General features: G+C 41.8%; 1 protein-coding gene across 4 annotated transcripts in view; it reads left to right on the top strand.

Annotated features, from left to right (window-relative positions):
- AKAP13 (A-kinase anchoring protein 13) overlaps positions 1-16371 on the top strand; it is a 330780-nt gene that overhangs the window by 18965 nt on the left and 295444 nt on the right. For 2 of the 4 annotated variants that reach the window (XM_073304195.2, XM_073304199.2), the window contains exons 3-4: positions 3371-3501; positions 6298-6355. Coding sequence is in view for 1 of the 4 variants with exons in the window: in XM_073304194.2 (XP_073160295.1) it covers positions 6339-6355 (17 nt within the window). In the remaining 3 variants the exon portion in view is untranslated. The remainder of the gene's footprint in view (positions 1-3370; positions 3502-6297; positions 6356-16371) is intronic. The other 2 variants (XM_073304194.2, XM_073304196.2) reach the window with 1 other exon arrangement.

Raw genomic sequence — 16371 nt, 5'->3', positions numbered from 1 at the left:
GGGAGCTGCGGGGGCGGCACCCCCTGGCTGCCCCTAAACGTAGGAGCTGGAAGGGGGACATGCTACTGCTTCTGGGAGCCGCGGCACGCGTGCACGGCTTGGCCCTTGACCCCGCTGCCCAGCGGGGGCTCGAGGGCCAGATTAAATAGGCTAGTGGGCCAGATGTGGCCTGCGGGCCATAGTTTGCCCACCCCTGGTGTACATTTAAAGAAAAACATACTTGTCAAACAAGACTCAAATACACATTTGAAGAAACTGATCTTCTCCCAGACATCCCGCAAACAGAAAAAGAAGCTGAATTTGTTGAATGAATTATTTGGTCACTTCTCATAAGAGCTATTTTTGTGATTTCCCTTCCTCTCCTCTCCTCTCTTTTTATATTGGGAGAGAAGAAGTAACATGTCAGTGATGTTGCTAGTTGGCAGGTTTTCTCCTGTCTTTCAAGATGTAACTCAGTAACTTTAACTTCTTACCTTCTGTATTCTGCATCCCTGAAGTCTGTCTGGACTTGCAGCTGATGTCAAGATTCTTCTTGACTCTCTGATCTAAACCTTTATATACAGTTCCTGTGCACTGTTAAAGAGGAGCTGCATTGCACCCTAGAGGTAGTTGCAGTTCAGTACTCAGGCCTTAGTCCTGGAAGGAGATGCTTACAGGTAGACCCCTACTCAGCTCCCTTTATTTCACTGGGACCCTACATGAGCACAGCACAGAATTTAGCCTGCATGTATCTCCTTGCAGGAGCAGAGCTGAAGGTCTAATCTATGCTAGAGAAGGTTTGCTGGTATAGCTATACCTTCCAAGCCTTCCTAGTGTAGACGCAACTTATTCTGGCAAAGTAGTGCTTTTGTTGGTATAGCTTAAACCAGCTACCCAAACAAAGTAAGTTTTATCAGCGAAAACAAGCTTTGGAAGCTGCTTTGCTAGTCTAAAAATGTTTTGTTCTTAAAAACAAACAAACTAAAAGCGGGGGTGGGGGGGAGGGAATTCTCCTACCCAACCGTATTGTACCAGCAAAAGTTTTAAATGCAGACATGGCCTTAGCTTGCAAAGTTCTTTTGTAACCTTGAGGAAGATAGTATGTAACTGTACAATGATATGAACATGTATTAATGTTAGACTGTCTTCAAAACTCTCCAAAATTTAGGATGACTTTCATATCCAGTTTAAAACTCCAACAAAACCCTGGTAGTATTGCTATGAATTTGCCTTCAAAAGCTGAACAGTATTTAGTAACTTTAGGAGATCTTGAGATCTTTGCGATATTAATTTTTTTATATTGAATGTGGATTTATATAGGCAGCAGGAGATTGCGTGAATGCTGATAGTACTGAGAAAGTTGAGGATTGAAAATATATGACTCAGTAGCGGAAAATTATACTGAAGTACTAGATAAGCAGTTTCAAGGTGGAGTAGAGCTGAAAAGCATTGCATACGTTGCACAGACGTTACTCTGGGTCTTACAGAACTTTTCTCTTCTGTGCACACTGTTTCGCTTGCTCTTAACCTTATTTTGTGCTAGTAACCCTACCTTACCTTCTTCTGGCATGGCGTAAAATCCTTGTTTGGTATTGCTCTGACTATTTCAGAGCACAGTCTGTTTAAATAATCACCTTTTAATCTGAACTTTGGTTTCCAATTTTTTTTTAAATTACATCTCCCAGTGAGTCCTGGTTTGTGGGAAACTTTCTGCACAAATGGAACTTTGTTACCATTAAACTCTGTAGGATGAATATATTATCATTGAGGGAGACGCTCACATTAGTTAATAATGCACTGATGATCCTTGCAAAGCATGCAGAAAATTGGGTTGCATCTGTAAACACAAACCAGTGTACTGCAGCAAATTCATCTAGTGACAAAGAAACTACTGTTGAAATATCTTCCACTTCTTTCAGTACCAGTTATTCCAAATATTAGATTTTGAAGATTATGGAAGCTAAGAAAAGGATGTGTGTCGGCATTCTAAAACTTACCACAATTCAGGCTTGTAAACCAAGAACTAGGCTTGTAAACCAGGCTTGTGAACAAGAACAAAGTGCTCCCCCAAAGCATCAACATTTCTATTCTCAGAATAACAGCATTTCTGAAACAACTGTGAACCAGAAGAGCATGCTGGTAGTAATATACAAAAGAGCACTTGAAGCTCTCTCTGGTTGAGACTTCTTGTATCCATCACTGGGACAGAAGGTAGCTTTTGAAATGGAGCAGGATTTGTGCTATCCAGGTGTGGAACAATGGGCATAAATCTTGTTGTCTTAAAACCTCAAACTCATAGCTTTTAGGGCCAGAAGGGACAATTATGATAAACTTGTCTGACCTCCTGGATAACACAGGGCATAGAATTTTACTCTGCATCAAGCTCAAAGCTACTTGTTGAGCTAGAGAACTCAGGGCTGTTCCTTTTAATGGGGTAAAATGCACGTCTGTGGTTGCACAGCTGTCGTGGATAACCTTATGATGTTGCTCTCTGAGCTCTGAGAACAAGCGGGAAGGTTTGGATGTTCTTGCCTAATTGTTTTTAATTAAACATTGGTGCAACAAGGGTTGTACTCTGCCAGGGCAGAACCAACTAGCTTACAAAATGTACAGAACAAACAAGCTCCATCGTGTCATCCCATTACAACATTTCTATTCTAGGAAACACCCGTTGATTTGTTTTGATAAATTCAGCCATAATAGTGCCAAGATGCAAATGAGGGAATATGCTTAAGCCTTTCTGTATATTGTATACATGTATAACAGTACTTTGGATTTTTCATATATGGGCTCGCAAAGACACCATGCAGCTAGGTAAGTAGTAGTATCCTCCTATAATAGGTGGGGAAACTTGGGCACAAAGAAATGAAAGCCACCATTTCCAAAAATGCCTGCAAACAGAGCGCCTGCAAACAGAGCATCTGCAATGCCTGCTTGAGTTAGTGGGTGCTGCAGGTGCATGTGGTGAAAATCCACATAGGTGTCTCAAGCTGGGCATCCAAAGTTAGTGGACCTGTTAAAATAAAATGGGCCTAGGTGATTTGCCCAAGGACACGTGCATCGGTAGCAGAGCTCCTGACTCCCATTTATAAATGCTTTTCTAATTACAGAAATTATATTAATTTGAATGTTGCTGTAGGTTTGCATTGCAGTTAATACAGAAATCCTAAAGTCTTTTGTTAATAGCAACTTTAAAGTGTGGGTGTATTTTATCCCCTTTTGGAGAATGAAAATTGACAGTTTGATAGTTTTGTACTACATGCTTTAATAGGTGTCACTATACTGAAATAGTACTCATCACGACGGTTTGAAGGAGCAGATGTGTTAATGGCAAGCTCTGCTATTACACTTGTGCTACTTCATTTGTTAATCTGTCACCTCCCTGCCACAGATCACATGGGAGGGAAGGATGCTGTTGATGCTGGAGGCAGGCAGAGAGTCGGTATGAAGTGATGGGGCCTGTCTACTCTGGGGCCTATTGATATCTTGGGGAAGAGGGACCTCCCTTGAAGACCTCTAAGAGTATGTATACACTACACACTAAGCCTGGGCTCTGACTCATGTTTGAGACTAAGTCCCCTTTCCGTCCACACACGGTCTGATTCAGGTCAGTAAACACTCTGGACCTGAGTCCTAGGACCCTGCTAGGGGCGTGGGTCAGAGCCCGAGTCCTGCTGTGACTTGAATCCAAGCAGAGTCATTTTGTCGTGTGGACACAGGTCAAGCCACAGACCTGAATCAGAAGGTCTGTCTAGTACAGTACGGACATGTTAGCACAGCTGTGAGGCCTGTGTCGGGCAATTGTAAATCCAGGGTTAAATATAGTGTGGCTGCTCAAGTATAGGCTTGGACACACCGAGTCCACGAGCCCGGGTCCCATAGACCTGGGTTCAGTGTGGACATATCCTAAGACTCATTTTGAACTAAATAACCCTGTATAATAAATTGGGCATATTTCACAGGGGGAGTTCAGCTGCCATACCTAGGCAATCACCCTCCACCCCACTAAACAGAGAGAGATACTCTCCTTCTCTGGCACTTACCCTCACCTTCCAGGTGAGGACCTGGGGCTCATCCCCATTAGGGCCTGTTGTAACCTGAGCATTGGTTTATCCCCTCCCATCATTTTCACAGGTGGACATTGTTTGCCTGTCTTCTCTGACACTGTGGCAGCAAAGTTGTCTGAGGAATAACACATCACCTTATGCTTTACAGGAAAAATGCTCCTGTCTGTATAATCCAAAACATGAGGCTATGTCCTGCTGGCTTTGCTCCGTTCACTGTGGTTTGAGGGAATACCTCAAACAGGATTTGTCAGGTTGTTCTGAATGGATAGAGCAGTGGTTGAGGGTTGTAGATCTGGTTTGAGTTCTCGAGTCTTGAGTTGACTTCTTGGGGGTGGACGTTACCTTCATATCTTTCAGCATTAGTCTTAACTTTTGGTGAACAATTTACTTTTCCCCAAATCCCCATTTTGGAAGCCTGTGAAGTGCTTGCATTTGTATCTTGATAATTTTTTAGCTATATTATGATGGCAAACCTCCGTGTTTGTTTGTTTATTACTTTTTTTTTAACAGCCTGTTTAAAAGCCACAGATCTGAATTTGGCCGGAGGAGGGAGGTAATTTTTCAGCATCCTTATAGTATTTCCAGATGCTTTTCAGCTTTTTCATGGCCTTCTGAACAGTCAAGTACTATACCAGGCTTGTGGTGGTGGTTTTTGCATAGAGAACAGTCATTTAAAAATATATGGAAATCTGCAGAATAACTGCTTGGAATTGCTGATACCTGACACGGTTTAAGAAACACTGAGAGCAGCGTCCTGCTCCCATTGAAGTCAGTGGCAAAAAGGCTCTGAGCTTGAAAATTATTCATGAACTGACTTCATCTGGAGAAGATTTAGCAGAAAGGGTCTTCCTGTATGGGTTGGTGAGTTGCCCCCTAACCCCCAATTTAATTCTTTTATTTGATTTTTTAATAATGCTCTCAGCACACCTGGTCTCAGAGCATGTGTACATAAATTACCAGCCAAACACATTCAGCTGGCTAATGCAAACTAAAACTAAATCAAATCTAAATCCCAGCTGCAGATAACTAAAATAGCATATTTTTTTCCACTGCTGCTCTAGTTCTGATTGCAATATTGTTGGTTCTCTTATTTGCTAAGAAGAAAATAAATAGATTCTTATCTCTGAGTTTTGGCGCAGCTGTAACCAGCCAGTGTAACTTCCCTTTGCCCTCTCCTGAATAATTCTAAGTACTTTATCTGCTGTATCCCAAAGTCTTCCATGGTTTAACAACCTCTCTAAGAGCAGCTATAAAAGGGGCTTTCACTAACGAACAGGAAGCAGAATGAATAGCAGGAACTTCTGATAATGCACTGTCTGTCTGAGAGGAAGATCAGCCTAACTAAGCTGTACCAGAGTAGTGAATGATGGTCCTTCAACTAGGGCCAGCCGTGCAAATTTTAATACTGGGAACAAAGAATTCTCCCTCTTCAACTAACTATTAAACACCCATGTCAATTTAGTGGCCCGATACAGTCAATCTCATCTAATTTACTTTCTTTTTCTGTTCATAGTGGATCCTAACAAGCCTCAGACGGTTTTTCTATCTATATCTACCTATCTGTCTGCACACACACACCATATCCATTTTGGAAGAGCTAATACAGCCACCAGTGCTGCCTTCCTAATGCCTGCTACAGCTCCACTGCATTTTTGAATGCTAAAAACTTACATGGTTACATGCATGTGATATGTTCCGCAGACTGCAAGGTTCCACATATTGAACAGAATGTTGGGCCTTCCTATGTCTCTGTTGGAATTTCAGTCTGGGAGTGTCTGGATATTTGTAATGACCGACCGTTTCAATTCCCTCCTCCCCACCCCCTTCCAGGCTGGGCGGCTGTCTGCTTACTCCTTTCTCCACTCTTGAGCACGGCTGGCTCGTAAAAGAAAGAAGCCAATGATTAAATAAAGTCTGAACATGGCAGTGACACAGCTTAGCTACATGCTTTGGGCCTGGTTCTCTAGCTAGCTAGCTTCCCCATGCTTGCTTTACGCCAGGGAAATTCCATTGACTTCTGTGGGCTTGCACTGGTATGAAACTTGTGTAATGCAATGGAAGATCAGATCCTTTATTTCTGACATGCTGGCTTTCTGAATAGTGTCCTTTCCACTACTTAGTCTGCTTGAAACGTATGATAATGGAGTGATTTATTTTTTTTTAAGCTGTTGACTTTTTTGTTTTGTCACTTCTGGGTATGTGAAATTAAAATGGTTCATTCATTTGTGGCACTTTTTTTTCTCTCTTTCAGGTCTCCCTTGGATTTTAATATCAGAAAATGGTGTGTCTCTGATGAGAACTTTGCTTAGGTAAGTGAAACAAGATTATTTTTTGTCTTTACAGGTTCAAGTTCCATGTTTTACTTTTATGGTATGTTTTATTGTAACTGTAAGCTGCCAGCTGGCTGCCCATGTGAGCTGTGGCTAAATAAGTCTCGAGATATGTATTAAACATAAGTAGGATAATGCTTGTAGGATGGTTTAGGGTAGTGATCTTTTAATTTCTCACTTTTCTGGAAAATGTTGTTTATATAATCAACTAAAAAGGATCCAGTTGTAAAATAGCCAGTTTTATATCTTTCAGCTAGCCACAATAGCTATTTACAAAGGGATCATTGATTGGAGATACACCAGACTTCTGAAGGGGAAGGGGTAATGAGATGGGACGGGGACCTGATTTTCATTGTGAAAACTCAGCCCTAATTTGCCAAGATTTGCATATTTGGGCCACTTTTTCAGGTGAACCACTTTTCTTCTCCAGGAAGGAATGTTTGGTGCTGAGAACAAATTATCTGAAACTTGACAAGTTTGAATTGTTTTGATCCAAAATTGAGCAAAGCTCAGCAATTTAGCTTTGAATCTTTGGATTCATTCAAACAAACAAAAAAAAAAATTCCAGTGTATCCTCTGACAACGCAAACTGCTGTATTTCACATCATATCTCTGTTGAACAATGAAGACGCTGTCCCTGTTCTTGTGTTTTATGGGTGCTCATGATTGATTTCAATCAGAATTCAGAGTTACAGCTGTCTAGTTTTTCTAATTTTGTTGGCAAATTCTGTTTTCCTGCTATTAAGTGACAAAGGCTTATTGTCATGAGCCAAACATGGGGGTCCACTACTGCAGTGCCCACTGTATAGGCAGGAGGGCTTCCAGTACACAGCTCTGCCAATGCACCTCAGGACTGACCTGCAACACATTGTACTTTTCTGCGCTTTATGCTGAAGAGAGGGTCAGGCTGCCAAACATGCAGGGTACCTTGTTGCCCCAGGGGCACAGGTCTCACACAGGATGCAAGAGGGGCTGGTTTCAAATCTTAGACAAGCTCTTGCAGAGATTGGAAAAAATTGTATAAGTTCTGCATATTCATGTCTTTAGGTGCTCAGATACTGCAGTGGTGAGTGCTACATAGATAGACCCATGGCTTTTCTTTTTTCATTTAAAGTGGCTGAGAGGTTTTTCTCTCACCATCCTTGCTTCTGCTGCCACCTCTCTAAGGACTTCTTTGTGTTCCCCATGGGTTTGCAGAGCCTATTCCTCCGAGGCCCCTCTGACTCTTGAGGCCCCGGACTTGAGGAAAGTCAGGTGGATCCAAGTGTAGAACAAACCACTACTGTGCTCCGGTCTGCTCTCCCCCCCGACCCCCCCACTCTATTTTCCTCTGCAGAGAATAGCGCCTGTGGAGTGGGCCTAGCGACTCCTCACATATTAAGTCTTAACAATCAAACCAGACAAGGCTCTAGGCAAGGTCATGGGGTTTCCTGACTTTCTGCAAAGAGGTCCCTCTTAACTCATTTTCCCTGTCCACCTTTCTGTTTCCAAAGCGCTGGCTCAAATTGTTCCATACACAGTGTGGCTCTCATCTTACCCAGAAACCTGCATACAGGCTAGAAGATTGCATCAAGGAGTTGTGGTTCTCTCATCCCAAAGTGGACTCAGTAGCAGCCTCCTTCTATACTCTGATTTCTCTCAGGAGGACCTGATAGACCACAGGGCAGAAGAGTTCTCTATGAACCTCCTGTGGGCTTGGTGGTGGTTGGATACATTAGCATCCTCTGCATCTCACTTATCTAGAACAGCTGTCTTGACAGAGCCCTGTAAATGGAAGTTTCCAAAACCAGTCCACAGGAGTCTCTCCACATACCTCCCGGCTATGAACAGCTTGAATGAATGACAGGGCACAGGACTCAATTAGGCTATGTGCTGGTATTCTGGATCCTTTGTTCTAGCTTGTTGAGTTCCCTTAGTTCATTGTGCGCGTGGGAGGTGCCAGGTGCAGGGAATGTCATTAAAATACTGACCCCTAGTACTTTAGATGATCCAGGCAGCTTTGGAAATATCCTTAACTCTATTTTCCAGGAGATGTGGGAGGAAAGACATCCCTCCCCCTTCCAGAGGTTCGCTTGTGCAAAAGCCAGTCTGCTTCTTTTCTGTAATCTTCCTCCCTTAGGAGCAAGCCCAGCTTCTCCATCCGGTCAAGTGCAGCCCTAAATAGTAGGAATATAGAAGAAAACAAGTTCCAGCCTCAGCTCTTATGGCTGACAAACTCCAAGCCCAAGCTTTACCCTTAGACAGAATAAGAGAGGATACAATCAGCTCCGACTATTTCCTTCCTAGGAGGGAAGATTCCTGTTTCATACAGTGCGTGCTAGTGCAGTGTATCACCCTGTGGTTGTTCCAAATTGGGATGTCAAACAACAAAATGCTAGTGTGGACGCAGCTAGAGAGAAGAGTGACACCTACGGAGCCATTGCAACCCATCTGCATTGCACTACTTGGTTTTCCTTTGTGGTCTCTCATCTAAGTTATTGACCTGTCCTGGCTCTGCTTAGTTCCTGAGCTCTGACTAGGCTGTATTGACATTTGAGTGGGTCCAGAGGGAAAAAAACTCCATGCAAATTAATAAAGGAAGATCGCATAAAGTGCCCAGGCAGCCATTCTAAATGTAGTGGGGAAGCAGAGCCTTGTACCTACGTGTATATATAGCAAGTCAAATCTATGAATATACGCAGGCCTAGTTAATAAATAACCCAGACACTGGTAGTTAAGAGGGAAAGACATAATTAAATCTGTCATCTGCTGTGCTTTTAAGTTAGATCCAGAGCGGTAATGCTTTACACTAGAAAGGTAAACACTGTCGTTATTCAACAATGGAACACACACAAGGCTGACATTGTTTTTTCCTTCTTTGATTTAATAATTATTTGTAACAGGTTTAATGGGCTATTAGATGTAGATGGTCTCTGTTTTGTACAGTGGAGCCCTGATAAAGCCCTACCCTTTATGAAGGGCCATTACTCCTTTCTTTTAATTCACATTTGTCATGGTGCTTTGCTGAAGGTCCTTGTTTTAAATTTGTTGTGGTTGTAGTATGTTTAGCTCCTGCTCCCAGGGTACGGTTTAGCCCCAGACTATTCAAGCATGTTTCTGCTCATCAGATTACCCATGTTAAACTCTCTATGGAATGGAAGAGGATTTTCCTTCTATGTACCTTCTACTCTATTGTATATTTTCTGGCTCCTAAACTAAAATTTTTCAGTCTGCTTTATACAGATGCTCTGGGCTAACTCCCAGCTTTAAGGTGTAGACTGAAGGATGAGGATGGAAGTTCTTCTCTTGTTGCATTGTACTTTGAGTCTGCAGCAGGTTCTTCATGGGTTTATGGGTACCTCTAGGGCACACCTCCTCTCTCCAAAACCCACAGAGGTGGTTGCCCACTTATTTAGAGCTTTCTTGGACTCTAGAGGTTGTTTTTCAGGTGTCTCAAGACTCCTATTTAGTGTAGCTTAGCTTGGAAATTTCTCTGGAGAAGTAGACAATTCTCTTTCATGCTATACCATACCCTGTCAAATAATATATGGAGTTCCTAGGGTAACACTATGTGTTGTGCACCCTGGCAGAATAGGATCCATACGTACCATTCGTGGAGCTGCAGCATTGTGACTGGTTCTGTATTAGGAGTCCTGTTTTTTGCCATTATATTTGTAGCCTCAGGTTGATTCCAGGATGTCCTTACTTGAGACTTCATCTCTGTTCCCTTTGGAAAGGTCTGAGTCTGGCAAGCTTAAATGCTCGTTGTAAAATCTTTGGGTTATACATGTTTGCAGGGGTCATTTTTGGGTTATCACTTAATGTAATAAAACATTTAGAAATGGGAGTGATAACTCTTGTTAATGGGCCTTGCTGCCATGGCGATAGGCACTACAGAAACTAATATGTACATTTTAGAGTGTGTGTTAGGGGAAACTGGAGTGCTCCTTCCTGTTGAGTTTCCTTCTAACTCTTGCAGCTCTAGCTCTTCCGTGGGAGTTCTCATCAGAAGCATTGAAGGGGCCACCAATGAAATGTCTGCTCTGGCTCGGCAGCTGATTCCCAAAGGAGGCAGTGGAAGAATTCCCTCCATTCTTCCTCATTTGTATTTTCTTTAGAAGACCAATAGCTCATTACTGTGCTTTGTCTTTAGCTGTCTGTGCATCTCCTCAGCTAAGTCCATGGAATTAACTACTCTAATGCTCTATCTACCGCTATTTTAAAGGCATTCACTTGAAATCTTCCTGGCCATGCACCTATGCTGTGAACAGGAATAAATGGTTTCTAGACCTTCTCCTTACTACCCTCTCCTCCTAATTCCAAAGGTTTTAGAAAAGCCCTACTGGTTACTCAAAGAAAAACTAAAATTGAAGGGGGGAGTCTCTCCTTACCACAGATCCAACAGAGACTGGATGTGTCTTGGAAAAGACATAGTAGAAAATTACATGTTTGCCCTTAATGCAGGGTAGGATGCATGTTGGCCAAAGGGTCTATTGTTTTATGGTTAACATGTTGTTGTGTTGTTGCAGCCAGTGATCTTTTTATTTTGCTGAGGCAGATGGAGGGTTTCCAAGTCCCATAAGCATAACCCTGGGAAAGCTTAGTTGGTTTTAGGTTTGACCACTTGGGCAAGTGAGGTTACCCTGTGACAGAGATGCATCCCTGAATATGGAGACAGTCTTGGCCCAAAGCACAGCAAGTGATGTGAGGCCTGAGAAAGGACAATTGTAAACTCCTCGGGGAAGGTTCTGTATGTGCATTCGGAGAAGGAGACTCTTGTGGCACGTGTGAACTGCTGTGCTCTTTTGTTGTTGTTGTGGCTTATTTTGTTGTTTTATGTGGTAGAGGAGAGTCCTTTTTTGCAAATACGTGCAGTAAGTGTTCCAGATAGAGTTATGGTGGATTAAAATATCTATTTAAATGTAATATCGCTCATGTGATGACTGTAAAAAGTCTAGCAAGAATTGCTTCATTCTAACATTGAACATAATCCTAATTTATTACTTAATAAAATTCATCCCTGGAACTACCAGCTCTCTCTGCTTGGCTGGAGAGCTTCCGTGTAGCACCTTCTCAGGCCCCCATTTCTGTCTTCTTGGTACTGATTTAAAGAAACAATGCATACGTAATCAGTGGAGGTTGGTATTCTATTTTTTATTTTATTGTTTTTGGCCATAATAGCAATCCCAAATAGTTGCTGTGCCATTCTCCAAATACCTGCTCTAGATGCAAGCCTTTGTGTTCATGTCTCAGCCACAGATGACCGTTGCCCACTTGTGATGGGTCATAATAAGATGAAGTGGACAGAAATGTGTTTCCTTTTAGTTACTCATGTAGTACTTTACTCGTTTCCCCCTCTGCTTTGACTTGGAAGATTGCTGAGATGCTTCCTTTGTCTGACCCACTTGGCATCAGAGTGAAGAAGATCATCTTTCTTCAGCATCGAAGTTTATCGGTATCAAAGGTCTTCAGCTCATCAGTAAATTCTTAGTTTTGCAGCTGATCACCCACAGAGCTGCTGTTTTTAATATCCTTTTTCTCTCCTTCTCAATATCTGGTGTGTTGTACTGCGCACAAAAACCTGAGGCAAGTACTGTTGTACTGCCTGTGTATTGGGAGGGTAGGCAGCAGCACAAGTGTTGATAAAGCTACTGAAAATGGCAGGCCAATAGTATTTCACTTACAGTTTCCAAATTTTAGCTCTTTATCATTGTGCTTCCAGAGTCTAGTGCAATTATTGTTACTATTATTTGTAGTGTGGCAGCTCTTGGGAGCTCCAGTGATGGATCAGGACCCTATTGTGCAAGGCTCTGTACAAACACAGAACAAAGACAGTTCTCTCCCCCCCCCCCCCCCAAGAACTGACAGTCTAAGTATAAGACAAGAGACAACAGGTGGAAACAGATGATTACAGAAACAGATGGAGGACCACAAGGAAAATTGCTTTGCAGTGTAACTTCCCTGTCTAGGTTTCATACCCACATGTGTTCAGGAGAGAAGGAGGTGGGGCGTGTACAGCAGTGGGACTGAAACGAAAAGTTACTCATTTCAAAGTATGATATTGACTTTATTTCCCTCCTGAGTCTCATGTCAGTGACTGATAATGTGAACATTCGTTCTTTTTTTTCTTTTTTATATGGTTTAAAAACACAACATTATTTTTTAAATAAATCAAACCTTAATCAGCTAGAGTGGGTTCATATACTGTGATGGCAAATGGTTGGCTCTCACCTGTCTTTGGAGATGCCTTTTTGCAAAAAAGAAATCGACTTTTTGACTCTTCAGCGATGTTGATGTTTATGTGTGTATCACACGCTATAATAAAGCTTCACTGAGCAGCTGCCTATAGTGGAATAGCTCTATTTTTAATGAAATCTGTCTATATAAATGCTTAATAAATACCATATGTAGCTGCCTTAACTTTAGCATCTTCTCTATCTCTAAAATCAAACAGAACCTGGGCTTTTTCTTCTGTCCTCCTTTGCAAATCCCTCACCGTTTTGATTTCTGTCACACAGGTTTTGTTTTGTTTTTTTTCAAAAGTTGTGCCGTCTGCAGTTACTAAACCATTCACCTATTCATGTTTGTGAGTATAAATGAGTTATAAGAGAACACAGAGCCATAGGCACTGTAACTGAATGTTTGCTTTATTCAGATAGAACCCTGTTAATCAGGAAGGCCTTGACTAGTGGGATGACCTGCACAAATAACATGAGAGAGAGGATTCAGGCTCCAGCCTGTTTTCCCCTCCCCCAAACACATCTCTCTTATTTCAGCATCTCACACTGCACAATGTAATAGCTGTTCAGTCATCTTACTGTTTCCCTGAATAAAACAAAATGACTTCACATCTGAGGTTTCTTTGAGTGTAGTTATATTAAAAAGGACCAGCTATGACTAGATTTCGCCTCTGCAGTGTTTTTTTCACACCCCTCAAGAACTAAGTTTTAGCACTGAAAGTGGCAATGTAGACACAGCCTCACTGTTTGTCCTTAATCTAGCTATTTCCCATTGCCAACGTTTTGAGTGTGAGAGAATCTTGAATACTGAGCCCAGTCCGCAAGTGACTTATTCCGTGATTTCAGAGGTTCTGCATGCTAAGTTCTGTGTACTTCATCTGCAGGTCTGTGACGAGTCCCTCTGGCCCCAAGAAACAAGGGGTAAAAGCTTATTGCAAAACGAAGGCTTTATAGAATTCTGTGCATATTCCTATAGGATACATGGAGTTCTAGGTATGTCCCAATAGATGTATTCATACTAAATTAAACTAGTCAGGTAAGGTTTTATTTCAGCTGCCCCTGCAGCAGTCAGGTGCAACGATTCCTTTTGCCATAAATCCATGTCAAAGCCCTTGAAGCTAATTTTGCGCTCATCCCCTTTTTAGAAAGCTCTAGAAATAAAATATAGCTATATACATTACACACACCACTGGATAAATTGGGTATGTTTAATATGGATATAAAACAATGATATACAATATGCCTTTCATAAAACAAGAGGGGGTTCCCTGTCTAGGGGATAAGGTAGACCTGCTGTGCATGAGTTGCACTTCCATTTCTTACAAAAGTTCTGAATTGGTTGAGTGCCATCTCATTTTTGCCTTTCTCTGTTTCTTACTCTGTTTAGAGCAGGGTGTGTGCCACAAGTGTGTGGTGTTGGTAAGCACTAGTGGGGGGCACAGGTTACAGTTAAAAACGATAGGGTCAACAATAGGGCTAGATAGGGTCAACAAATAGACTGAGAGAGGACCTTTTAAATCGGTGCAAGTTGAGGATGCTTGGCACTTCACAGGTTCCATCCCTGAATCGTCTTTGCCATCGTATCTGCTCTTGAAAGAAAGTGCTCCATATTGAAACCTTAAAACTAGATTGCATAAAGCCCTGGAAAACATACTGTAGGGAGCCCTGTATTGGCAAAGATAGCTGGATTAGATTAATTAATAATAGGTCTCTTCTTTAGCTGACTTTGATACCCTCACATTATCAAGAAATCGCTCTGCCACGTAGGGAAAAACAAGATGTTCTCTAGCATGTATATAATTTTCCTTTGGATTTGTGGGTTAGGCAGTATTGCCACATTGGGTACACGTCGTAAAAAATAAACTGAATGTTTGCATGGCACATCAACATGTTCTTTGCATATGAATTACCTTCATTACTTATCAGTGTGAGATTGTTCAAGAGCAACTACGGAGAAAGGGATGAGGAGTGTGCTGATGAGACTGTTAAAGTGGTAAGTGGAAGTGAAAGAGACAAAGCGGTATCTGCTTTAAATGAGTTCACCTTGGGCAAATTACTTAACTGCTCTATGCCTCAGTTAACCAACTGACAAAAAGATATTTTATGTAGATCGTAGAGTGATGCAATCTTTAGTTAAAGTTGCACAAGGAATTTCATTCTAATTTGTTTTCAGTTGGTTGCAAGTATGTCAAGGATGAATTTAGGCACTTACAAATTTGGGGCTGAATTTAGCATGTTTGTTCATAGCCTAGAGGTGACTGTTTTTGGAAAGTTTGAAGAATTAACAGTTGAGCTGTTTGAGAATGATGAGTAGTGGAAGAATAATTTTGCCATTTTAGAAAAAAAAGTTCTTTACTATCAGCAAGTGGTGATAGAGACTTGAAATGTAATAGGAAGATAGTCCCCAGACTGCTGATATACACCTCATTGTTCCTTTGAAAATCTGTTTGATTTATAAGGATTTTTAAAAAGTACTCTTCATATACATGCTGTTTCTACATCATAGGATGAATTAATGATCTCTTGGTGTTCCATTGACACTGTACAGGCGTGTTTAACATATAGGTAAGCTTGATAGATGTTTGCCTTATTCCATACAATACGTAAAGGTGAATTTTGAAGTGGGAAGTTAAGCACGGGGGCCGGGACTATTCTGCTAGTGCCTAGCAAATAGTTGTGCATGATATGGAATTTTTGTTTTTTATTTATTTTAAAAATACTAAGAAATTCCTTTTTAAAACCTACTTTAAAAGGATATTAAGGTTACGAGGTGTAGCCTTCAAGTCTGGAACTGCCAGAAATAAAGTCACTCACGCAAACTTATTGTTGATACCTCTGTGTGTATAAACAGTGATGCATTATTTAATTACATAACTGTATACTACTTTTTATGTAGGATCTCTGCCTTCATCAGCATACAGTTGGGAGGGTGAATAAGACAGGACTCATGGAAACTGCTTCACTCATACTGAAATTGGTTTGTGTGCTTTTTGTAAGACCTAGGGCCACACATCAGACAATTAGTTTACAACTAAATATTGAACAGCAATCTAATTCACTGAGCTTGATGCAGCCTGGCTACTGGATGAGGCTGGGGCTCTTCTGGGAGGAGGAAAGGGGAAATATGTGATCATGTAATCAGACTGTACCAAAATATATACACCCCTAATTTGTTTTATTGAGCAACTTAAATGAAAAGTGACATAGAAGTGTAAAGTATGTTACTTGCACATACATCTTTTCTCTCTCGCTTGCAAACTCTCACCACCTGAAATTCACTGTTCAACCGCTTTGCTCCATCATGCACAGTCTACCTTACCCCAGTCCTCTTCCCACCTACTCAGTTACCACTCCATTTGTTCACCATTCTCCTTCTGTAACAGTTGTCTGTTATTTTTCTTTCCATTCCAAGGTAATCAGTCCTCTTTTCTCTTCCCTTGCAAATTCAGTATTTGTCTTCCCTGCCCTACCAGTGCTTGTTCTCTTCAGCAGCAGCTCTTTAAGGCATGTAATGGCCTCTTCAATCCCTCTAACCCAGTTGGGCCTCCCCACAGAATCAGTGACCATCTTAGCCCTGCTCCCACCCATGGAGAATTGCAGTGGTCTCCATATTCCAGTCAGGCCTCAAGTCATCTCCTGGTGGCAGGCACCTCCCCTCTTCACTTGCAGGGTTGCTTCCTCAGGCCCTGCAGAAAGGCTGGGAGTTCTGCTTTACCTCGTTCCTATTTTAGAGATGGGGCTGCTGGAAATTTTGAGCCTTCCCTGGAGTGGGATAGG

This window comes from Lepidochelys kempii, chromosome 10 (assembly GCF_965140285.1).
Source record: "Lepidochelys kempii isolate rLepKem1 chromosome 10, rLepKem1.hap1, whole genome shotgun sequence".
Taxonomy (NCBI): domain Eukaryota; kingdom Metazoa; phylum Chordata; order Testudines; family Cheloniidae; genus Lepidochelys; species Lepidochelys kempii.
Note: the sequence above shows the minus strand (reverse complement) of the source record. Positions and strands in the feature narration are given on the sequence as shown.